The sequence below is a fragment of the Tenrec ecaudatus genome, chromosome X, assembly GCF_050624435.1.
Source record: "Tenrec ecaudatus isolate mTenEca1 chromosome X, mTenEca1.hap1, whole genome shotgun sequence".
NCBI classification, from domain to species: Eukaryota; Metazoa; Chordata; class Mammalia; order Afrosoricida; family Tenrecidae; genus Tenrec; species Tenrec ecaudatus.
The window spans coordinates 42,034,073-42,059,371 of record NC_134548.1 but is presented as its reverse complement, the minus strand read 5'-3'; the positions used below and the strand labels follow the sequence as shown (position 1 = coordinate 42,059,371).

Sequence of the window (25,299 nt, the reverse complement as noted above, 5' to 3'; positions counted from 1 at the left end):
TTATATATTCAACAAAGGCTGAAATTAGTCCTTAATTTTTCCCCATTTTGTCTTTTGAGGTGGCACTGGCAGGACCCCTATTTTCAAAGATAAGAGTTATTGCAAAAAACACTGTCTGCATTTTTCCTATTTGCCATTAATACTATCAAGGATAAGAACTGTCAAATCACCATTTCTGTGAAATCCATATCAACATTATATCCTTTATGTGATACGTTTTTCTTTTCTTATATGCTGCAGTTAATTGCTCTCAGATTCTATAGGAAATTAAAAGATGAAATTTGTGCTAAGTAACAATTAAACATTTATGATCCATAAAATCCATTATCTTAATTAAATTCATTTTTCTGAAAGTTCTGTTTATCTACCAATATACTCTGTATTAGTCTGGATACTTGAGAGAAACAAATCCACAGAAACTCATGTATAAAAGAGAGTTTTATATAAAGGTTAAGTGTGTATCAAGAAAACATCCCAATCCAGTGCTGCTCAAGCCCACAAGTCCAACATTAACCCATCTGTCCAACACCAATCCACAAAGTCCTTCTCCATGTCACAAAATGAACGCAATGATGCCGACTGCAGGAGGAAAGCCGAGTCAGTGAGCGTGTAAGCATCTCAGTGCTGACAGGGGTCTCCACACGGCTGCTCCAGCACCCAGGGCTGCATCAGGGCAGGTCCATGTGGCTTCTCCTCAGGGATGTCCAGCAGGAAGTGAACCCTGCCAGCTAAAGCAGGGAACTGGCCAAGGCAGTGTCACCTGGTCTGACTATCAGAAAGCAAGAGACCCAAGAACTAGAAAGGCAAAGCTTACCGATCCATTTATCTCTCTGCCCTCCAAAGGATGAGGATAGTGGGGGAACAGGGCACTAACCCACCCATGGAGAGGGTATTGTATATGTCCACAGCAAAGGTAGAGAGGGATCAGACCTCAAGTTGGTTCTCCAAGCCTTAAGGGCAATATACGGCCATGAAGCAGCAAACTAACAGAGAGATCTCGGGGGCAGAAGCTTGCACTACAGAGGATATCACTGAAGATATATCCCTGAGAGAGTGGCAGGTCTGCCCAGACCACAGGGGAGCAAACTAGGAGGGAGGGAGGGAGGGGGAGGGAGAGGGAGAGGGGAAGAGAGAGAATAAGACAGAGACAGAGAGGGAGAGAGAGAGAGAGAGAGAGAGAGAGAGAGAGAGAGAGAGAGAGAGAGAGAGAGAGAGAAGGAGAGAGAGAGAGAGAGAGAGAGAGAACCATATCCTGGCCCACCAAGCCCCAAGGACGACACTTTTGTGTGGAACAGCCAAGGGACAGAGATGACCATAGGGTCAGGCCCCACCACCAGACACGAAGTCCCCTCACTGACCCACAGAGCTGCAGTGGATAGATCTGGAGACACAGTGCAGGAATTGGGCCCAGTCTGACCCCACCCCATCCCCTCTGTCACTGGGGCAAAACACAAAGGGAGCAAAAGAGAGCAACAAGGGGAGCAAAGCAATAGAGTCCCTGAGGAATCCCGAAAATAGACTTCAGACTCAGAGGGACAGGCTTGACACCCCATCAGACTAGATCAGAAGACATACATAATGATCAGTAGACAGACTTGGAACTATTTATAGGCCCATATTTCTTCATTTTTAAATGTCTAGTTATATAAGATAGGCAGGATAAACAATTCCGAGGTGAAAATAACAGGACCAGCGGGACCAACAGGACCAACAGGAAAGATGTGGGTGGGGTGGGGGAAAGGGATGGGGATGCCAACAAATCCAGGGACAAGGGAAAAACAAGAGATCTAAAATTGATGGTGAGCAGGGAATAGAATGTCTGGTGCTGTTCAAGCAAGGGCAATGTAGCTGAGAGGAATTACTGAGAGCTGAATGAAGGTCGAACAAGATAGTTGGACAAGAGGAAATTAAAAGGAAATGGAGGAAATAACTAGGAGGCATAAGACATTTATAGAGGTAGGCATATAGGCATGTTCATAAGTAAATATATTAATATATAATGCTACCGATTTAGGCCTATGTACACATATTTATATGTTAGGTAGTAAGGAAGCAGACAGACATTGGGTCTCTACTCAAGTGCTCCTTCAACGCAAGAACACTTTGTTCTAATAATCTGGCATTCTATGGTGCTCACGTTCCCTCCACGATCGCTGCAGACAAAATGAGTGCATAAACATATATGGTGAAGAAAACTGATGGTGCCCAACTATCAAAATATGTAGCATCTGGGGTCTTAAAGGCTTGTAGTTTAACAAGTGACCATCTAGTATGGGAGCAACAAAGCCCACTTGGAAGAAACACATCAGCCTATGTGATCACGAGGTGTCTGTGGGATCAGGGATCAGGCATAAGAAAACCAAAAACAAACATACAAATGGGAAGAAATGGAGTCGGAGTGGAGAACCCAGAGCCCGTCTGGACACAAGTGGACAACCCCTCACAGAAGGGTCACAAGGAAGAGACGGGTCAGCCAGGGTGCAGTATAGCACCGATGAAACATACAACATTCCTTTAGTTCTTGAATGCTTCGTCCCCCACTATCATGACCTCAGTTCTACCTTACAAACCTGGCCAGACCAGGGCATGTACACTGGTACAGATAAGAGCTCTCGACACATGGAATCCTGGACAGATAAACCCCCCAGGAACAGCAAGGGGAGTAGCAATACCATGAGGGTAGGGGGAAGGAGGGGAGGAAAGGGTAACCAATCTCAAGGATTGATGTGTAACCCTGCACTCCCACCTAAAGGGAATGAACAGCAGAAAATGGGTGAAGGGAGACAGCAGACAGTGTAAAATATGAAGGCAATAAGATTTTATAATTTATCAAGGGTTCATGAGGGTGAGAGAGGAGGGAAAAAGAGGAGCAGATACCAAGGGCTCAAGTAGCAAGAAAATGTTTTGAAAATAATGATGGCAACAAATGTACAAATGTGCTTGACACAATGGATGGATGGATTGTTATAAGAGCTGTAAGAGGCCCCAATACAACGATTTATTAAACAACAACAATGATTAGACAAAATAGAAAACCCTCCATCAAAAAGAAAGCAGAAAATATTAGCACCATTTGTTGAAGAGGGTTGCCTTTTCCCATTAATTGAGTTTTGGTCCTTTCTTAAAAATCTGTCGCCTGTACCTGGGTGCTTTTTCCTGGGTTTTCCCTGCTGCTCCCTTGGTCTGTGTGTCCTTGTACCGGTACTAGTATGTTTCAAAGTCAGGTAGTACAACGTCTCCTACTTTGTTCTTGTTTTTGAGAAGTTCTTTGCCTATCCTGGGTCCCTTACCTCTCCACATAAAGTTGGGTGTTTTTTTTTTTTTTTCGTTTCTTTAAAAAATGAAGTTGGGATTGAGAGGTAGTTAGGGCCAGGGACCAGGGTGCCTATTGGGCATGTGCCAATTCAGGCCCCGGGGGTGGGGGGGTGGGAGATGCACCTAGGTGGGCGGTATACCTGGATTGGCCCACTCTCGGCCAGGTGGCCGTAATTCAACCAATGGGGTCAACCAGTACCGTTGATGACGCCTTCCCTTGAAAGGCCCTAAAAAGCCGGAACCTGGAGACCACCACCCTCTTTTTCCAGCTGCCCCTCTGCCTTCCGCTCAGCCTGCTGTGGCCTCTCTCTCTCAGGCCTCAGGCCGCCACCTGTGGGTGTGCAGTGCCATAACGGTGCTTGTGTTCAGTGACTGTAAAGCTTGAAACGTCTTCTTATCCTTTATAAAAACCCACTTGGATCACAAACCAGACTGAGGCGTGAATTCTTTCTCGTGGGAAGTGAAGGACCGAGATATTTCTCACCCTAGAAACCTAACAGGATTTGTAATTGAATTGCATTGTATTTGTAGATTGCTTTAAATATGATTGACATTTTCACAATATTAACTATTCCTATCCATGGACACAGGATATTCTTTCATTTATGTAGGTCCCTTTTGGTTTTTTTTTATAATAATATCATGGAGTTTTCTTTGTACAGGTCTTTTGTTTCTTTGGTTAGATTTATTCCTAGGCATCTCATCTTTTGTGTAGCTATTGTAAATGGTATTGTTTTCCTGATATCTCCTTCAGAGATCTCTTTGCTGGTATATAGGAATCCAATTGGTTTCTGCTTGTTAACCTGGCATTCTGCTGCTTTACCAAATCCCTCAATTGTTTCTAATCATGAGTGTTACACATGCTTTATTTTCATCGTCCCACCCTCTCATTTGGTAGGCATTACAGAGACATAGATAGAAGAGCCATATGTCACTCCACCACAATTTTGGAAACTGAATCTCCAGGCACAGACGGTCTCATCATTGACCCTTGGAGGAGCTGGTAGGTTCAAACTGCTCACCTTGTGGTTTGCCATTCAACACTTTCCAGATGGCGCTACTTAGATTCCTTAATTGCATTCTAGTCTAATTTTAACATGAATTTTATTTGTTTAAACCCTAACAACTTATCTAGAAACATTAATATAAAATACTGTTGAGATAAAATGGTCATGTAAATTAAATCTAAAATATTTGAGGAGGCATTTTGCTAATGAAATTTTCACTTACATTTTATTTTCTAAGGAAATGCTTTTGCCCCTAAGAATATGGTACATATTTATTTAATTAGGTCTTCCTTTGAATGGACATATCTTTGGGGGTACAGATTTTCTTTACTTTCACCCTGAGTCCCATTAAACTATGACATTAACATTCAACCACTCTTTCAGTTTCAAGGTGATGTTCTAATAGAAATGTCACAAGCAGGGAACCTTAATGAACAGACATTTATTTTCTCCGTGTATAAATTACAAATTCAGGACACCAGTTCCAGGGCAAGACCCTCCGTGTTTACTGTGGAGGACGGTCCTTGTCTCGTGCCAGTAATTGTCCCTTGGTGATCTTCATGTGGCGTGATATTATTTTCCACTCTCTCCTTGTTTCTGTGCCCAATCTGCTCTTGATCTCAAACATGTCTGGTTTCAATCACACCATACACAGTTATGCTTTATTAACATAACAAAGAAATCATATTCCATAATGGAACTCAAAAAAGGAAAGCACTAGCCGGTTCCTGTCAACTCCATATTGATTCATAACAATGGCAGAATAGAACTGTTCCACAGGGTTTCCAAAATTTACATTTTTACAGAAGCAGACTGCCTCAGCTTTTGCTTATGAAGTGACTGGTGAGTTCAGTTTGCTGACCTTTCAGTTACCAGATGACCAATTAAACACTAAGAAATCAGGACTCCTATAAACGTTAGAATTTACAACATATTCCTCTGGGCAACAAAACAGAATCCATTCATGGCTGTCATATTATGGATTAGATGGATATTACAGACTGTGTTTCTGGAATTCATAGTGAAAAAGAATGTTAGTTTCTTGGGCGTGACTATAAATTTTCTCTTGATTCCTAGAGCTATGCAGTCCACACTGATTCCGTCTAAAGACAGTGCACAAGTAAAGAAAAATGTACTGAAGGGGAAATATGAGGGTCAACGGTATCTGTAGATTTGTGTGATTCATCTATGTTTATGTTTCTATATACAGACTCCACATAAGCAAGTAACACTTTATGATTATGGTAACTATATTATTTCAAACAAATCAAAATTGGTCCGGCAATCATAAGGACAATTTTGGATCCATGGACACTCCAAACGCCCACACATATCAGGAATTTGTGTCCCTGGGCCTATGGTGAGTTCAACAAGGGAGAATTACTTTGACGGAAATGCAATAGAATAAAAATTCAACTTAGTTTCCCCGTATGTGTGCATACACTATGAAATTAAGCCCTTTAATGAAATCTCCAAGATTTTAAATCTATGAAAGGCAGAGTTGGATTTTCCCCTCTCTTCCTCCTTTGCACCCCTCTGTGACTCGTTCAGAGTTTAGGCTTTACTGAGGAGCCAGTGCGCTCATGCTGGCAGTTTCCGTTAATCCATTAATAAGCTTTGTGGCAATTCTTTTAAGATTAAAACAAAATGTTTGCCAAACTAGCCGTCCACTTCAATAGCTATCCTGGTGTTTTACAGGGACAGCAAGTCTTTAGGCATTTGAGAAGGTCAAATTAATTTTGTTCTTAGTAGCACTGATAAGATTTGGAAAAACAAACAGTCCTGCAGATCAAACATTTGTGGAGGATTAAGAGCATTTTATTGCTCAGCACTTAAGTCTTCCTGACTTCCAAGCTAAATGTATAATTTTTGATATCTCTTCAAAGCCCTTTGAAGCAAAGATTTAGCTTATCAGTAGGATTCCAAATAGAGGAGTTGAATAGGCTCCCCCTTTCTGTTTACCCCTCCATCTCTTTCTTCAGGACTAAAATAATGGAATCAGTCACATAAAAAACAGCCGTAAGGTGAATATCATTTTCTAGGCTGGGGTCTGTGGTCTCTTGGTGATAGTAATGTCTGAATTGCTTCATGACTGATTTCAGGTGAGGTAACCATGTGTAATAAAACAAAATGCATCTGGGCTTTGGTTTTCAATTGGCAGAAAGAGTACAACAGTGAGACACTCTCCTAGAGCAATGGTTTGACAGAAGGCCTAGTAAATTCGGGTACGCTAAACAGACGTCCTGGTGGTGTCATAGGTTAGGCACTGAGCTGTTCACCTCAAGGTCACCTACCAGTTGCTCCGAGGAAGAAAGGTGAGACTGGCGGCTCCTGTGAAGACCGGCAGCCTCAGAACCCTCATGGGAAATTCTGCTTTGTCCCAGAGGCTCCCCGGGAGTCCCAGTGAACTCGACTGGCAGCAGGCTTGGTTTGGTTTTATACTGCTTATTATAGTTTAGAACTAAAAATGAGTGTCTTTCAGTAAGTAGTAAATAAATACTTTCTATTCTTCTCATAATAAGGCCATGGGTGGACTTTCAACAAGGTCTGAAGAAGTATGTTTATTGTTTAAGTATCACAGTATCAAGGAAAGGGAACCTGTATGAAGTAAAAGAAAATCAGTTATGATGTTTACAAGTTGGACAAATTATTTAATTTCTCTGAATTCCAGTTGTTACAAGATGAGTTTTCCAGAGAAACAGTTAGTGACACTCAGAGATAGGTATGAGAGAATTTTATATCAAGAAGTAATTTTATAGCAAGAAGGCATCCTAACCCAGGCCAACTCAAGTCCATGGGTCCTATGCTAGCTAGATCCCGCTTTACATTTGTAGAGCCACAGGCTAATGACACAGAAAGATAAAGTTAGAAGCAGGGAGCTCACAGGCCAGTAAGTACCGAGTTGTGTGCACCCAAGACCTGTGAGAACATGGCTGGCCGTCAACAACTCCAAAGTTGATGGCTCATAGACAGCTGCTCCTGGAGACAGACACAGAATCTAAGCAAGCATGACAGTGAAGGGACACAGAGAAAGAAATCCTCGTGGACTCCACCCCTACACTCTCATACAGGTTCAAGTTGACATAAACTCTAACTGCCACATACAGTTGCAGCCAGTAACCAGTTGCCACTTAGCTAAGCTTGGTTCGTGGTGACACCTTCGGTATCAGAGTAAAACTACGTTCCATGGAATTGTCAATGTCTGAATTTATGTAAGTAGACTGTTAGGGTGTTCTGCTAGGCACTTTTAGGTAGATTAGAACCTTCCATTTTGGGGATAGTAGTTGAGAGTGTTCACGGTTGGCACCACTCAGGGAATCCTTCATACCTATAGAACAGTACATACCTCAGCATTGATATGGGGATTAAATGAGAGTACATTTGTGAACTTAGTAATATAGTCTCTAGTATGACAGTATGATGTAGTGTGCCTTATGCAAAGGGTTAGAATGAAAATGGCATGGAGGCCACATCTGACTTCCTTTGGCTACACAAGGGAGGAGAATCCTTCTACACACACACACACACACACACACACACACACACGACCAATTGCCATAAGACAGAGGTCAGACACGCCTCTATCCTCCATCTATCTTTCATCATGTTCTAACACCAACTGTTCTTTCCCCAGCATTCAAACTTCTGCTGGGTTTGATAATTCCTTGCAATGACCACACAGAATTGTCTGACAACACTCACGATTATGGGCATTTACTAGAGAAGTTAAGTCAAAATGAGAAACTTTAAGGATACAGTCATTGGTCCACAGCAACCACTCTACTCGGTCAGCAGTCAAGTCTCTCCCTCTAGTTCTCTGCCAGGTGGTCCTTTGGCTCCTACCTTTCTTGGGCCAGGAATTCTTTCTGCTGTACCAACTCACTGTCTCCCATTCAGTGGTGCAGCCCCTCTGCTCTATTGCATGGTCTCCATGTTGTGGCTTCTGGGGCTTGTGGTCTCAGCCTCCACCGCTTTGGACAGAGATCTCAAAACTGCTCCGCTGGCTGTTCTTCCTTCTTGATGGTCTTGGGATTCTCTTCCTTCTTGCTTCGGAGATGGCTCTTTTATACATCGAAGGAACAACAGCAAAATCACTCGCTGTCATGGAGTCTATGTTGACTCATAGGGACTCCTCTGTAGGACAGTGTCCCTTTGAGTCTGGGCGACTGTAACTCTTCACCAGCTTATAAAGTCCAGGCTTTCTCCTGGTGGATTCAAACTGCTGACTTCAGACCGCAGTGGAGCGTGTCTCTATGACATCACCGGGGCTCCTTATACATGGAGAAGTGGCCATAACAACTTACCAGTTGCTTTTACTAGTGTTTCACACAGCGTAACTGCATAGTACTAGGCAATTATTTGGTGGAAACTGCATAGACAAGAGCCATATTAAGAGCTTTCACTTGACCAGAGTCCCTCAAATTCATGTATTTCCTAAAACCTGAAAATATGGGCTTACTTAGAATTAGAGTCTTTGTAGATATAATTAGTTAGCACAAATTCATACCAGAGTAAGGTGGATTCAATATGAATGGTGTTCTTATAAGAGTCAGAGGGGCACACAGGAAGAAATGTATGTGATGATGGAGACAGAGACGGGAGGGATGGGTCTACAAAACAAGGAATATCCTGGATTGTCAACAACACCAGCGAGGCATGGAACAGATTTTCTCCCACAGTCCTCAGAAAAACTACCTGGCCCTGTCCATACCTTGATTTCAAATTTTTTTTAACCTCTAGGCTCATGAACATAAAAAATATCTGTTGTTTTAGCCCACCTGGTTTATGTTACTTTTCAGTATCCCTAAGAAACAAATATGCTCTTACTCTCACTCTAGCTCCTTCTCCTTCCTCCACCTCTCCCACCCTCCTGGATGCTATATTGCTCAGAAGTCAAAAGTAACCTAAGAGGGCAGTGTGAACTTTGGAGCCAGAGTGGAGTTACCAATCACAGCTCTGATACTTATTAGCTGTGGCACTTTGGGCGCATTATTAATAGCCCTTACCTCAATAGTAATATAATTTGAAAGCTGTCCATTGCAGGTCCACATATTCAAAACACACTGATATTGAATGTGCTCCAACTCCTAGGGAGTCTGTAGGACAGAATAGACCAGCGAGAGTTGCCAGGGTAATACTCATCATGGAATGGTTATTTCCAATAAAATGTCCACTGTTGGAGCTTGGAATGGAGTAGATACCTCAATAAATCTTGAGGAGAATAAAAAGAGAAATGTAAATAATAAGGCCACAAATAATGCTCAGATTCCAAAGAGAGGGTAATGCCAGATATGTTTCTGTGAATGGTGGATGTTATGTATTGAGTTGTATTCCCTTCCGCCTTAATTCGTGTTAAAGGTCTAACTTCTGGTACCTATGAACAAGCTCTTGTTTGATAATAAGAGTTTTTGGAAATGTCAGTTAAATCAACATAAAGCCATACCAGAGTAGAATGGATTCTGATACAACCTGGGTGGTTTTGTATAAGAGAGAATAGATGCAGAGAGACACAGAGGGAAACTGCTAGCCAAAGAATGGGCCTGATAACATCCTGAACTCTGATTACTGGCTTCCATACTGTGAGATGAGAACTTTCTCTTCCTATAAGCCACCCAATTTGTGGTACTTTATTATGCCAACCCTAAGAAACTGATACAGAAGCCAAATTGAAATGTCATCCCATTAGAATAATGAACAGTTCACCAATGAACTGGTGAAATGAAGACTCACTTATATAGTTGGAGATCTATTATACTAGCTAATTTTATAAATAGATATTTAACATGATTTGTTCTACGTAAAGAAGCTTGAGTAAGATTTTTTAATAAAAAATTGTGGGGTATGTATTATGAACTATATGCCATCTTATGTTAGTCTCAGTTCTTACAATATTTGAAGAAGGCAAAAATAATCAACAAAAACTTCATATGTTTGTGCTTCCCAACTGCTTGCTTATCCCCCATTTGCAATCACTGTTGTTAGCTCCGTTTTCTTGGCCTCGGTCCTTCCCTCTCTCTTCATTGCATTCAAGCCATCCATAAACCTAAGCGATTCGTACTCTGCAGAGAAAGTATAAAATGCACTTACTTTCTAACAGCCACAGCCAAGCCTGGCAATCTGCTACCTTTCCTTCCCATCTGGTCTGAAGGAGACGAATGCATATGTTTGAGCTCCATGAATGACCCGAGAATGCTCTGTGAGCAGACAGAAACACTCTCTCTGACTCTGATTAATGGTGGTGATGGTGGTGGAGGTGGTGGTGGAGGTGGTGGTGGTGGTGGTGATGGTGGAGGTGGTGGTGGAGGTGGAGGTGGAGGTGGTGGTGGTGGTGGTGGTGATGGTGGTGGAGGTGGTGGAGGTGGAGGTGGTGGTGGTGGTGGTAGTGGTGGTGGAGGTGATGGTGGTGGTGGTAGTAGTTGTGGTGGTGGTGGAGGTGGTGGTGGTGGAGGTGGAGGTGGTGGTGGTGGTGGTAGTGGTGGTGGAGGTGATGGTGGTGGTGGTAGTAGTTGTGGTGGTGGTGGAGGTGGTGGTGGTGGAGGTGGAGGTGGTGGTGGTGGTGGTGGTGGTGGTGGTGGTGGTGGTGGTGGTGGTGGAGGTGGAGGTGGTGGTGGTGGTGGTAGTGGTGGTGGAGGTGATGGTGGTGGTGGTAGTAGTTGTGGTGGTGGTGGAGGTGGTAGTGGTGGAGGTGGAGGTGGTGGTGGTGGTGGTGGTGGTGGAGGTGATGGTGGTGGTGGTGGTGGTGGTGGTGGTGGTGGTGGTGGTGGTGGTGGAGGTGGTGGTGGTGGAGGTGGAGGTGGAGGTGGAGGTGGAGGTGGTGATGGTGGTGGTGGTAGTAGTTGTGGTGGTGGTGGAGGTGGTGGTGGTGGAGGTGGTGGTGGTGGTGGTGGTGGTGGTGGTGGTGGTGGTGGTGGTGGAGGTGGTGGTGGTGGTGGTGGTGGTGGTGGTGGAGGTGGTGGAGGTGGTGGTGGTCGTGGTGGTAGTGGTGGTGGAGGTGATGGTGGTGGTGGTGGTGGTGGTGGTGGTGGTGGTGGTGGTGGTGGTGGTGGTGGTGGTGGAGGTGGTGGTGGTGGAGGTGGTGGTGGTGGAGGTGGTGGTGGTGGTGGTGGTGGAGGTGGTGGTGGAGGTGGTGGTGGAGGTGGTGGTGGTGGTGGTGGTAGTGGTTGTGGTGGTGGTGGAGGTGGTGGTGGTGTGTGTCATGGAGTTGATTCGGACTCATAGCAACCCTTTTTGGAACTTCCACAAAGGTTTTTGTTGGCTGGAATCTTTAAAAAGCAGATTACCAGACCTTTCTTCTACTACAATTCATATCTGGAAATAATTACCCGTCTTTTCATGAACTTCTGAGTGCAGAATATTTCAGAGGCCACTCCCACCCTAATGAATGGCAAACTTCAACAGCTCCATAGACGTTGAAACACATTGGGGCATCAGGCCTAAATATTTAAATGATTAAATACCATTTTGAGACTCTACCAACTCTGTTTTCTTCATATCTAAGGGAGCCTCCTCAAACAAGTGAGTCCACAGCTTCCTTCAGAATTACAAGTTACAGACACTCCAGAAGTGTTTCTTCGTTGTAATCGCCATCATTCTTAAGGGTCTACTGGGACTTCCTTTGCCTTTTGAAACCCATTAGCAGAATCCAAAGGTGGTTACTGGTAAAGAGCCAAAACAGAGCTGACCTATACTGTCCATCTGTCAAAACCCTTTTCACATTTTCATGGCCATGCTCAAATGGTAGCTCCTCTGCGAAACCGTTCCTTACATTGTATCTAGTTAATAATTCATTACCTCTTCCTTTAGGCTTCCACAAAATACCAGTGGATCACTGCATGATGCGAAATGCTTACTGTAATAGCTGGCACCAACATTTACTGTGGTAGAAATCTCTGTGCTGAAATTCTCTGTGCTGCTGGCTTCCGTAGGAATCAAGGAAAGGGGGTTAAATCCCTTGTCTGGTCTGGCAAAGACATAGTAAAGAATAGCCAGAAGTAGTGAGATGCAAGAGAAGAGAAAGAATTCCACAGAAGCTCATATGTGGCCTTGGCATTAACCACGAGCTTCACAAAAGTATGGGAACAGGGGCTAGTGCAAATTTCACATAAATCCTGAGATGACATAATCTACTGAATTATGCTTCTACTTTATGCTAAATTCAGTGATGCCTTTAGCTGGTCATATATCTGTCTTCCTGACTAGACTATGAGCTTCTATATTAGAGACCTTAACATTTCCAAATAGATTCATTGGCATATAATTCACATGTCATATAATTTAATCATTCAGTCATATTAAGAATAATTGTGTAATTATCTCCACAATCAATTCCAAAACATTTTTTCTTCCTCATATTCATTGTTAGCTGCCCACCAACACTTCCCTGCCATGCCCTTAGGTAATCATTAATTCAATTACTGTCTCTATAAATCTACCTATTCTAGATTTCATATTCAGAAAATAATACAAAACAAAAACACGATACAAACAAAAGCAACAACATTATAAAATAAAACAGAAAAATGTCATTTGAAAAGAAAGCAGAAAACATTAAAAACTGAAGCAGCTTTAAAATGGGTCAAAAGGAGATCAACTGATAAGGTGGTTCATTTTAGCCTAATCACATGTGCCATAGTGGACGTTACAATACTCTTAATGGCAAGGCTATTCACAACACTGGACTCTGATCAGAGGGCATTCACCAGAGGCTTAATGCTTGTGGGGACCCTGCACACGGATTTTGGCATCCACTGTCATCCATAGTATTCTGCAAACTGGATGTCCAAATTTAAGCTTGGATACTGTTCCCTCCTCTGGATTTGGATTTTATTACTTTTAATTCTTGGATCACATGGGCTGGTGTGGTTCTTCTATGTGGACTTAGTTGATGACTCACTTAGTTGGCTGCTTATTTGAAGACAAGCTTTAAGAGCCCACATGTTAATTTTTCTGATAGCCAGGCAGCATCTGATTTCTTCACCACATTTTACTATAGCATCCGTATCTTCAGTTATCTCTTCATGAGTATCAAGTAGGGCCATGTCATAAGAAATAATTGTTCTCATGACAGGGCTACAATAAAGTGCGAGTCCAAAATCCATTCATATATCTATGGTTTATTTATGCCCCTGGTTCACTTTAATGAGATCATTTTCATTTTATAATAGAGAACATTATAAATCATCCCCATGGAACATAAGGTAGTTCTACTGATTTTAGTATTGTTATACAATGGTATGGAATTGAAAACATTGTTGAGAAATGAACAGTATTCATGTACACACCACTTTTTCAGGCCACAATACATGAATAGTTGACTTGTACATATTAAAATTATAAGTGACTGTGGAGTGAAATTTCTTTAATATGATTTTTCTACCCAAGTCTCTGTGACTCCTACCAAAAGATCAGGTAGGACTTCGCAAACAGGGCATGTATAACACTAAGAGAGATGATTTGCCAGATTTTATTGCTCCCCCGGGCTATAAAGATGAGCCATCTTTGAAGCAGAAATAGAGAAGGGTGAAACCCTGAGCACCTTGTTAGAGTACTATCAACATCGTTGTATAAAATGGTGAAGGTCATGACGACCAGAGGTATCAGAGACTCAGAGCAACATCACCAAGACTATGGGTGCCTTCCTCTAATCTGTCCTGAAACTATGGAACTGCAGGACAGACTGACAGATGAGTGAGCTTCCTGGCCCCCAGAGGCAGGGGTCAAGGGACCATATGACTAAGGTACTAAGAACAAGAGAGATACTTGGCTACCACATGGCTGAGAGACTGACAGCCAGAGAATGGCTTGGCTATTAGCTGAGGAGACAATGATTTATCCTTACTGTTTGCTGATCTTGACTTGTGGTAACCCAATAACTTCTCTAATAAGCCCCATTAGTTGTGAGTATGCTCTGTGAGTTCCGCGCGGACATTACACAGATGCAGAGTGGTGTGGGATGGATAGTTGTTGTCAAAGTATGAACCGGGGGATAGAGCATGGAGGATTGTGTGGCTCACTTTGTGACAACAGAGAAACCAGAAGATATAAATATGTCCTCCTCCATTGCTGTTTACTGAAGATGGACATCATTTACATGAACAACGAAGGTTGGGAATAGGGCAAAACTTTCAATAACACTCATTCACAAAGACGGAACCATGCCTGCCAGACTAGCACATGTCATTAAAAGGCAAAGAAAGCATAACGGTAGTCCATTTCTGGTAGTTCTAGGCCACCATGCATTGATCACCCTCGAAGAAAGAGATTCAAACTAAAGGTTAACAATGACCGATTCCATAACTTTGGGATGGCAGTCATCTGATAGCAGTCAGTCTCAAAGTGGGGTTTTTAAGTACAAGGGAATATATCTCTGGCAGTCTGACCAGCTGTCTAGATTCCCTCCAGAAGTATGTTTTTATCTGCATAAGTGAAATCACTCAAGTTTACAAATAAATCAATCACACTGAAATAGTTAGCAAAAGAGAAATTTTTAAGCAGCAATGTAATTGTGTAGGAGCCCTGCTGGTATAGTGAGTTACACATTCAGGTGTTAACCACAGGCCGTCAGGTTGAGAACGCCAGACTCTCCAAGGGACGAAGATGATGCTGTCTACTCTCATAAAGACGGACAGTTTCCGAAACTCAGAGGGGCAGTGTTACCCTGTCCTACAGGATCACTGAGTCTCAAAATGGACTCAATGACAGTGAGTTTTTCAAGAGCTCAGTTCTACTCTGATACACACAGCGTCTTCATAAATCTACACAGCAGCTGCTGGGTTTTTTTAAATCGTGTGTGTGGCAGATTTTATGTCTAACATAATTTTGAAGTAGTGCTTAGCATAAGTAGTATTTTGAGGGATGTGCTTCATTTTCAATGTGACATCTTTTGACAAAGTTACAAGTTCTGCAGGTTCTGTTACTATTACTGTGGTGTGTTGCCTACATTCCTAGTTGAAGGAGAAGCTAACTTTCAACTTGAGCTTGATAAAATCAAAAGTACAACTTTTCCCTTCTTCAAGACTTCTTTTTCGTGTGCATTTCGCTCAGAGTGTAGGATGACATTTCATATAAATCAGGTAATTCAAATCATGTTTGCAGAATGTCAGTGTCATGTAGACCTTCTGGCCAGAACTGACTTGCCACGAACTGATTTAGATTGTATTTAAAACTCTTAATAAAAGGGGAAAACATCAGCTAGCAATAAAAGGATAAAAGTCAACAGAAAGGAAGACTATCTAAACATCTTTTGTTTACTATTTAATAAACATTAATGCCTGATAAAATTTGCTGGAAAAGCCACAATTTGTGATTTAAATGATCCTGAAAACCTTGAATAGTAATTAGATTTATTATATATTATCCTCAAAACTAATTTTTTAAAATAGTAGCAGTCTCTATAACACACGTTCTATTTGTGTTTCAGGTTGAGCTTTGAAGAGACTGACTCAAGATGTGGATTTGGTGTGAGTGATATAGTGAAGGAGCACTCACAGGAAATGCCTGCAGAGCAGGAGATGAGGCAAGACAGGGAAAGGGAGAAGGGCTCAGCCAATACGTGATTCCTAGACGAAGTTGAGTCTCAGCTAGATCCCACAGGGAGCTCTGAAGCATCAATTGTATTGTGAAGTGTGCCCTACCTTGAATAAAGGGGTTCCTGAACCTGCGAGTCATTGGCTTTGGCTTTGGCTTGCTCAGTAGGAAGATAACCTCAAGTTTACTTGGCACGTGTAGCAATGCAATCTTATGAGCAACTGCACTGACCCAATAGTACCACCTCTGGGATAGGTAGTAAGGGCAAGTCCTTATGCATAAAAAAGCAAATAAAAAAATACCAGTTGCTATCAAATTGACTCATACTCAGGTTGATGTGTCAAAGTCAAACTGTGCTCGACCATAGAGTTTTCGGTGTTTTTGTTTGTTTGTTTGAGTTTTTTAGAGAGGGGTGGCAAAGGGAGTAGGTCTTTCTTCAAAGGAACTTCTGGGTGAACCTAAACCTCCAGCATTTCAGTTAGTAGCCAAGGGCTTAATCCTTTACATCACCCAGGGACAGCACTTGGAGCACACTGGTCCAACTAATGGAGCACTGACAGTGTCTACCACAACTAGTAAATTGACAATGCAAATCAATAATCAAATCGGTTAACGATTATAGCTAGAAATTATTGAATGCTCATGCTATGCCACCACTATGATAAGCTCATTATAACATGAATGTATTTAATCTTACAACAATGTTGTCCGTGTTGTTTTGTCTCTGGACCTCCAAGGCCACCCTAGCAAGTGTTACATAACAGTAGCGTAGCAAGCATACATGAGCTAGCAGCAAGCAAGAGCGTAGTTATAATAGGTCTTACAGAGGTCCAACTCACTACTGTTGAGTCGATTCTGACTCACAGTGATCCTATAGGACAGAGTGGAACTTCCCCTTTGTTTGCTAGACTGAAACTCTCAGGAGCCAAGCAATGTTATAACTTCTGTTTTATCAGATAAAGAAACTAAATTTATCTAGGAAGCTAGAGCCGGGTCAGAGCTGGGACAACTTGATTCTGTAACCATGGTGGCTCTGTTAACTCTGTCCCCTAGGGTAATTATTAGCCAACCTCTACCCTCAAGGGCTATTGCTAGAATGGGGGAAAAGAACCACATGTCTTTTGTAACACCTATGAGATTGTTTTCAAGGTGAGTAAATTCTTTTTAAGAATAAACTGTCATCAGAGCAAAAATCACTGTCTGTGTCAAAACTATCTGAAAGAGTAAATTATTTTTAAGAGTAAACTGTCAACTGAGGAAATATCACTCTCTGTGTCAAAACTATCTGAGAGAGTCAGGCTGACCAGGGATGACCAAGCCCATGAAGTAACACAACCTAATGATAAACAGAACAAAAAGCAAGAAGAGACCTCCCTTGATTGTCCACTTACGTCTGGCCTGAAGCTCTCAGAGATTTTTCAAAGGGTGAGCTAGGGGCACGCTAGATTTTAAAATGTGTCCTTAAGGGTAGATAATAGGGAGACCTTGGCATAGTGGGTTATGAGTTCAACTACTACCCACAAGGTCAGTAGTTTGAGCACACCAGCTGCTCTGCAGGAGAAAAATGAGGCTCTCTGCTCTCTTAAAGATTCATAGCCTCAGGAAGGCACAGGGACAGTTAGTTCTATTCTGTCCTATGGGGTCGATATGAGTCTGAATTGATTTGCTTGGAGTAAGTGAAGCTTTTGTAAGGTTGATTTTAATTACAGTCTTGTTTGCAGCTCGCTCACTAAAGCTTGCTAAGCCACTGTTAGATAACACTAGTGAGGGTGGCCTTGGAGGTCCAGAGCCTTGGCACCATGCCACCTTTGTTCACCAGATCTATTAAGCTCCATTTTTCTCTCAGAGAGACAGATATTTGGAGGCTACACAGTTTTATCTGTACATATATTAGCCTTTGGTGTTATTTTTATTTTTAAAAAGAGTATCAGTGTTTAAAAAATAAACTATTTTCTTGAAAAATGTCTATTGGATATACCAAAGTGTTTCATCTATGATTTAAAAAAATAAGTTTAAAGCGGCCTTTTATTCTTAATAGCTCTGATGTATGTTGAACAATTGATCTCCATTTCTTTATAAGGAATAAGGAAATGATGAGGAGAAGAATAGAAGGGGAAAGAAAAGGAGGCTATAATTGATTATTGCTAAACGTTATTGGGATAGACAGAAACAAACATTTTGAACCAAGTTTATTTATTGTATTTCTGTGTTATTGGGATTTGGTTATTAAATTTTTTCTTCCTGGGTGAAATGATGTTTAATTGTCCTGAGAATTTCATCAATAACTAGTAAGTATTTCTTGTAACCAATATAAATTTTGCAGTATATTAGAAAAAAAATCAACCATTTTTCATGACAGGACTATGAATGTAAAAATATAATTTCTGATTTTCTTAAAATTATTAACAGCATTTCATGACCACCTGAATTCTAGACTGTCTAGAATGTGTCACGATCGATTCCTTTTAAGTCCCATAACTTGTGTATGGAGCCAAGCTCACTGCCACCCAGTCAACTCTGACGCTGCGTGACCCTATATGACAGAGTACAAGTGTCCCTGTGGGTTTCTGAGACTGTGACTCTTTATAGGAACAGAAAGCTTTGTCTTTCTCTGTAGGAGACACTGTTTGCGAGCTGCTGATCTTGTGGTTAGCAGTCTAGGAAGCAAATATATGGTCATAGAAAAAGTGAAATTATTTTAATCAAAGCTTTTGCTTCTTCAGGACTGGACGAATATCTTATTGTAATGGAAACAAATAGCCTAGACTCCTAATATTAAATAATCATCAATACAAAATATTTCAACGTCATATGAATTCTAAGTAACCTAATTTCTTGAGGCACCCTGAAGATTTTTGCAACATATCAAGATAATGCATGACATGTTTCCTCCTGCAGTAAAATAAACATTCGATTTTGACTGCAGTTTGGGCCCCAGGGTGCTCGTGTTATACAGCCGAATGAAGCACTGCGTGATCCTGCCCCCTATTCACAACCGTGTCTCTCTCCGCATTGTCAATCTCTCGCGGTTAAAGTCTTCCTTTTTCGTTTTCCTTCCCTGACCATTTCCTTTATAAAGTATGTTGTCATTTTTCAAAGACTAGTCTCCCTGGATAACATGATCAAAGTTTGTGATATGAAGTCTCCCCATCTCTGCTTCTCAGGAGCACTCTGTACTGTTAGCAAGACACATAGTTGGTAGTGACTCAGGAGGAAAATGCTTCTTTTGGTTCCTTTCTTCAGGGGATATTCAATAATTGAGTATATGAAGGGCCTTCAAAAAGTTTATGGAAATGGAGCTAAAATCAAATGGATTTTTCCATGAAAAAATTTTAAAACTTTTTATTGTGAATTGGTTGAAAGTTTATAGTGCAGATGATCACATCTACATTCAACAATTCGTACACATTTTGTTTCAACTTATTCATTGCAATCCCTTATCCCACTTCTTCCCCTTGTTTCATGTTTCCATTCCTCCTTCTCACTTAAGCCTTCTGAATTGTCCTCTTGAGTAAATGCTGCCTTTTTGAACATAAATGATTGATTAGACTAAGCTTTGCATACCTCATGAATGATTTTGCGCCCCTTACAGCCCTATTGAACCACGGAGCATGATCAGTGCCAGACCTAAAGGCGGACTAAGGGCTGTCATCTTCGAGGTTCCACCAATCTCCAGTTAATCAGTAAGACTCATCCGTTCTATGATTTTCAATTTTGTTAAACATTATTTTCCCCCATTCTATTCAGCACCTTCTAATGTGATCCCTTTCAGAGCAGGTGGTAGCTGTAACTGAACACCAACTAGTTCTCCTGGTCTCAGGGTTGTGCTCCACAGATTTTTTAAAGCCTTCTTTTATTTAATTACCAGCACAATACAGACAGCAACACATTAGAATGGATATTAAAAAGCAATCATAATGATGCTGGGGTAATTCAGAACAGATGATGTAACCAAACAGAATGGGTGTTACAACCAATGAGAATGATGTTCTGATCATTTACAGCAGATGATGTAAATAAGTATAATGCATGATAGCTGAAACCATTGGTCAAGTCATGCAAAGGAAACCAGCTAAATATCAGCAATCTCTCCAACTGATGTGAACTCTATTGCACCTTTATTTCTTAATTTTACTCATGCAAAAATGGAAACATATTTGAAGACTTTCAAGTCATTTCTGAAACACAACAAAAACTTTTCACTTTCTACATCTCCCTCTTCTCTCACCTACATGAAGGCAAATCCCCAGTAAAATGGATCTGATAAAGGCATTCTAAATAATTAATAGCTAGCTTTTATTGAGCACTTATAGCTAGGCAGTGCATTATGTCAAAACTTTCTTAATCATAATAACACTGGCATGAGGTGGGTCTATTTGTTTTACCTATAAGGAAGCTTAGACATAGTGAAGCCCAGTGGCGTTCTAAAGTCACACACACACAACTAACATATGTAATAGCACATACTCAAACTTGAGAAGTCTCTCCTCTCAATTACTAGCTATACTCTTTTTAAAAAATCATTTTATTGGGGGCTTGTACCATTCTTATCACAATCCATACATCCATCCAATGTGTCAAGTCCATTTGACCATTTGTTGTCATCACCATTCTCAAAACACACTAGCTTTACTCTTATTAGCAGATGCGCATTCACATCAACATCTTATTATAAGCCCAATTCCATGGTCCCATCTGGCTAAATAGTAAGGTGCCAAAGATGTTTTCTAATAATTTAGCTATTATCGTGAGTTTAGTAAATCATTATCCACTGTCACCAGCAAAGTCACAGTTGTCACATATGTGATATAAATTGCTTCCAACAAGCAGAAAGCCGTTAAGGAGGACACAAAATATTTTTAAAATATTACCTTATTCGCTTATCCTCCACTTTTTTCAAATATTCATCTCTCTTTAGGACTCCCAGGATCATTTCCTTTTCATGATCTAATAAAAATGACAGATTGATGAACTCCGAGTTCTTGGACATGGTATTTGAGCAGCGGCTATGAGTAACAGCGAGTGAATGTTCCAAAATGTGAATATATATTCACAATTTTTTCAAGTACCACGGATCAATTCCAGGTGATTCAATATCTCTCTGCTGAATGATCCTTAGAAGCTGTCTGCAGACTTGCCAATAGATATTTTTCCAAAATACAGGTGCCACTGGGACTACATTCCAAGAGAATCATTCTAGTTTTAACTGAAAAAGATCTCCAAAGCCTTTGTGGTAGTGCACAGATGGCAGATAAGTTCCACCAATGATGCTCAATTCCAGTCCTTCAGAAAGCTATAGTGCCAGACTCAGATCTGCTGAGACAGAACTCGGGAAAAAAACTAGAAAGACAGAGAAAACAAAGGAGAGAAAAATTAATTCAGTCATTTTTTCTAGGTCACCAGTAAAAGTACCTACTTTTTGTAAGAATGATATATCTAGCACAACAATACCCAAACATTATCAATCAGTAAACATGCCTTTTTAAAATACATACTGTTTACCTGCTGTCATGTAACATTAGTTATGAGTGGATCCCAGGTTCTCTGTGCAAATTTAGTTTCTTCCACTATAGTTAGCTTCCTCTGGCAATTATGTCCCATCATCATTCTTGCAGCTGATTTTTAGATAAAATCAGGGCACTTCAGGACACTAAATTCACAACAGGTCAAGACTCTTAAATAACTCCCTTCTTCCCCACACCTAGTACCACAGCATGAAAAGCACTGCTGGTGAAGTATAAACTGGTCCTACGTGGCATTGCATATATCTCAAAAACATAGTGCTGAATGAAAATTTAAGTTACAGAAGAATTCATGCAGCATGATTAAAACACATATTTAAAGGTATACTTTGTAGTGATGTTATATCTTACTTAAGTATATATCATATATACATATGCATGTGAAAGTTAGACAATGATTAAGGGAGACCACAGAAGAATTGATGCATTTGGAGGTATAGTGTTGGTGAAGAATACTGAAAATATCATGGACTCCCAGAAGAACAAACAAATCTATCTGAGAAGAAATACAGCAACCATGCCCCTTAGACGTGAAGATGGTGGCACTTCATCTCACATTCCTTGAATACGTCACCAGAAAGGATCAGTCCCTGGAAAAGGACCTTGTGCTCAGTATAGCAGAAGGTAACAGATTTTTTTAAAAGACCATAGAAGAGTAGATTGAAACAGAGGTTGTAATAAAGAGTTCAAACAAAATAAGTATTATGAGGATGGTGCAGGAGACGGCAGTGTTTCATTATGCTGTAAACATAGTCACTATGCGTTCAAACCAACTGGACAGTACCTAACAACAACAAACACATGTAAAGGAAAATGCAAGGGCATTTACCATGATGAATACCACTGGGGCACAGGAAGGGGTGTAAGAAGAGAAAGTACAGGGACTTCAACTACATCGGTTAATGTTTTATTTTCAATAGAGGTGCAAATATCTCAAAAGGGACGTAGTTTCTAAAAATTAGTTTAAGTATGCAAAATAGATATTTCAAGGTCATGCGCACCAGACCCTCCTTTTTATCCTAACTCGTTAGCACATTCGTTCGTTGTCCTGATACCTAGATTAACTCTGTTCATCTCCTTTAGGCTTCAGGGGATCTGTCCGGTTTTGTGACTTGGCTGTATCCATGACAAAGGCCCTCAACTTTACCTCAGTTCTCTGCACTACAATCTACATGCACGTTACACTTGGTTTGCTGACCTCTAGTCAGATTTCTGGCCATAAATAAATACATACTGAAAAACTGCTTTCAAACCTCTCACTAGTCATAAGGCCAGGCTGACCTCCAATTCTCAGGAGACCTGAAAGGATGGGATCTTATTCAGAGATTCCCCAAATTTGCAAAGCCCTCGTGTGTTCATTCTATAAATTATTTACCAAGTCAGAACTATGCTACACTGCTCAGATAGAAATTGCTCGGCTAATTGTAAATGGTTTGGATTTATGCTGTATATGTCTTACATCTCCAAAGCCCTAGATACAGCAAGGATCAGAGGAACTACAGGTTGAGATAACTAGGGAGCCGCAGAGTTTGAGAATATACACAGTAAAACATATCTCATTCCCATAGTCTGTGCATGTACAATTCAGTGGCATTGATATTTATGTTGCGCAACCATTCTCATCTTCCTTTTATTATCTGTCCATCCCCATTAACATAAACTGACTGGCCTCTAAAGATCCTATCTAATATTTTGAATGGATGTTGCCAATTTGATCTTAGATAGCTAAATCTTAAATGAGAATAATGCTCAAGGCAGTCATATTTTACTAATTAAGCTAAACTACTGTGTGGTTTTAAAAAAATATCAGGGAACATTTTGATTCAACCTTTATGGTTTATCTCAGGGCAACAGTTTCAAGGGTTCCCCCAACATCTATGTTTACAGAAATTCTGGATTGCTTTCAAGTGAAATTTTACATTTAAAAAAACTGATTGGCTTGGAAACAATAGTGCAATGGACTAATCCACTCAACATTTGGAGGTGGGGTGGGAGGGTGGGTGGGGACGGCCAACCCAGAATCCTATGCCCAGTGAAATTATCCCTCAAACATGAGGGAGAAATGAAATCATTCTGAGATAACAAAAAACAAAAGAATTTGTAAAACAAGACCACATTTATAAAAAATATTAAAAGGAGTTATTTAGACACAGTATCCATAACAATAATCTAGTTATCAGAAAAGTCATTATTATGACAAAATTATACTACTCAAATAATATGCAAACTGAACCAGAATTATTTGCAAACTCAACCAGAACTAAAATAAATAATCACAGATAACATTTTTCCAATGAGGAAAACACACACACACACACACACGCAGGAAATAGTGTAGATAATTAATAATTGAATGGAGAAGACATTGAGTCATTCACAAAAGAAAACGACCTTTTGTATTTGAATAAAAACCACAAAAACAAACAACACTCAAAGATAAAGTTAAAATCTCAACAAAACAAAAGAGAAAACTCTTATAAGCAAGTTAAGAAATAAGAAAAAAAAACAAAAAAGCAATGAGAGAATAAAAACTGACAACCTATAAACAAAATGAATACAACACAAAAATTATTATGAAATTTAAAATAAGTATCATCATAAAAACATATAATAAATTGACACCCAAAATTATAAATAAGCGCATTGAATGTTGATGGATTGAATCCACTAGTTAAGATACAAAGACTAACTGAATGGATAGGGAAACATGAACCTTTAATGCGCTGCTTACAAGAAACACACCTTAGATATAAAGACAAACAAAAATCAAAGGGTATAAAAATATATATCAAGCTAATGGCTGTCACAGCAGGAGTAGCAATATTAATATCTGACAAACTAAACATTAAAGTAAAAGACAATGAGATACGATATAATCATGAAAACTTTGACTGAACATAAAACATAACTATAATTATATGCACCAAATGAAAAACCTTCAAAATGATTACTCAAATTCTTACAGAAATGATGAAATAAATAGCCCACAATACTATAATACTAGAAGACTTCAACACATCACTATTGAGCAAAGATCGACCAACTAGAAAGTTAACAAAGATACAGAAGAACAAAACAATGAAATCAACATTATCTCTTATACACATACAGAACATTTCACTTACAAAAATACATTTCATTCAGCCAGGGTGCAGCATAGCACCGACGGAACACACAACATCCCTCTAGTTCCTTAATGCTTCCTCCCACCTCCCTACTATCATAACCCCATATCTACCTTAAAAATCAGGTTGGACTGGAGCATAGGCACTGTTACAGATAAGAGCCCTCAATACATGGAATCCAGGACAGATGAACACCTCAGGAACAGCAATGGGAGTAACAATACCATGAGGGTAGGGGGAATATAGGGGAGAAAGGGAAGAAAAAGGGAACTGTCTACAAGGATCAACATATAACCCACCCCAGGGAGATAAACAACAGAAACGTGGGTGAAGGGAGGCAGTGGGTGGTGTAAGATATGAGAATAATAATTTATAATTTATCAGGGTTCCATGAGGGTGAGAGAGGGATGGAAAAAAGAGGAGCTAATACCAAGGGCTCAAGCAGAAAGAAAATGTTTTGAAAATGATGATGATGTGTGTTCAAATGAGTTTGATACAGTTGATATATGGATCATTATAAGAGCTATAATATCTCCAATGAAATGACTTATTAATATAAAAAATAATTCATTTCTGGCGGGGGGAGGCATATTTCACAATTTTGTCTAGTGCCCATGGCTTCCACTCCAAAATAGGTCACATTTTAGGTCATAATATAATACATTAGAAAACATCGAAATACTAAAAACCGTTTTATCAGACCACAATGTCATAAAATTAGAAATCAACCATAGGACCAGTCAACTACTAAAAAGTGAATATAGAAAAATTGGACAACACTTTAAAACTATTGGGAAAATTTAA

At 40.4% G+C, this 25,299-nt stretch overlaps 1 protein-coding gene across 2 annotated transcripts in view; it reads right to left on the bottom strand.

Moving 5' to 3' along the window:
* SYTL5 (synaptotagmin like 5) overlaps window positions 1-21,029 on the bottom strand; it is a 126,589-nt gene extending 105,560 nt beyond the window's left edge. For both annotated transcript variants that reach the window (XM_075539115.1, XM_075539116.1), the window contains exon 1: window positions 20,720-21,029. In XM_075539115.1, coding sequence (XP_075395230.1) covers window positions 20,720-20,838 — 119 coding nt within the window. In that variant the 5' untranslated portion in view covers window positions 20,839-21,029. The remainder of the gene's footprint in view (window positions 1-20,719) is intronic.
* Between the last annotated feature and the right edge of the window lie 4,270 nt (window positions 21,030-25,299).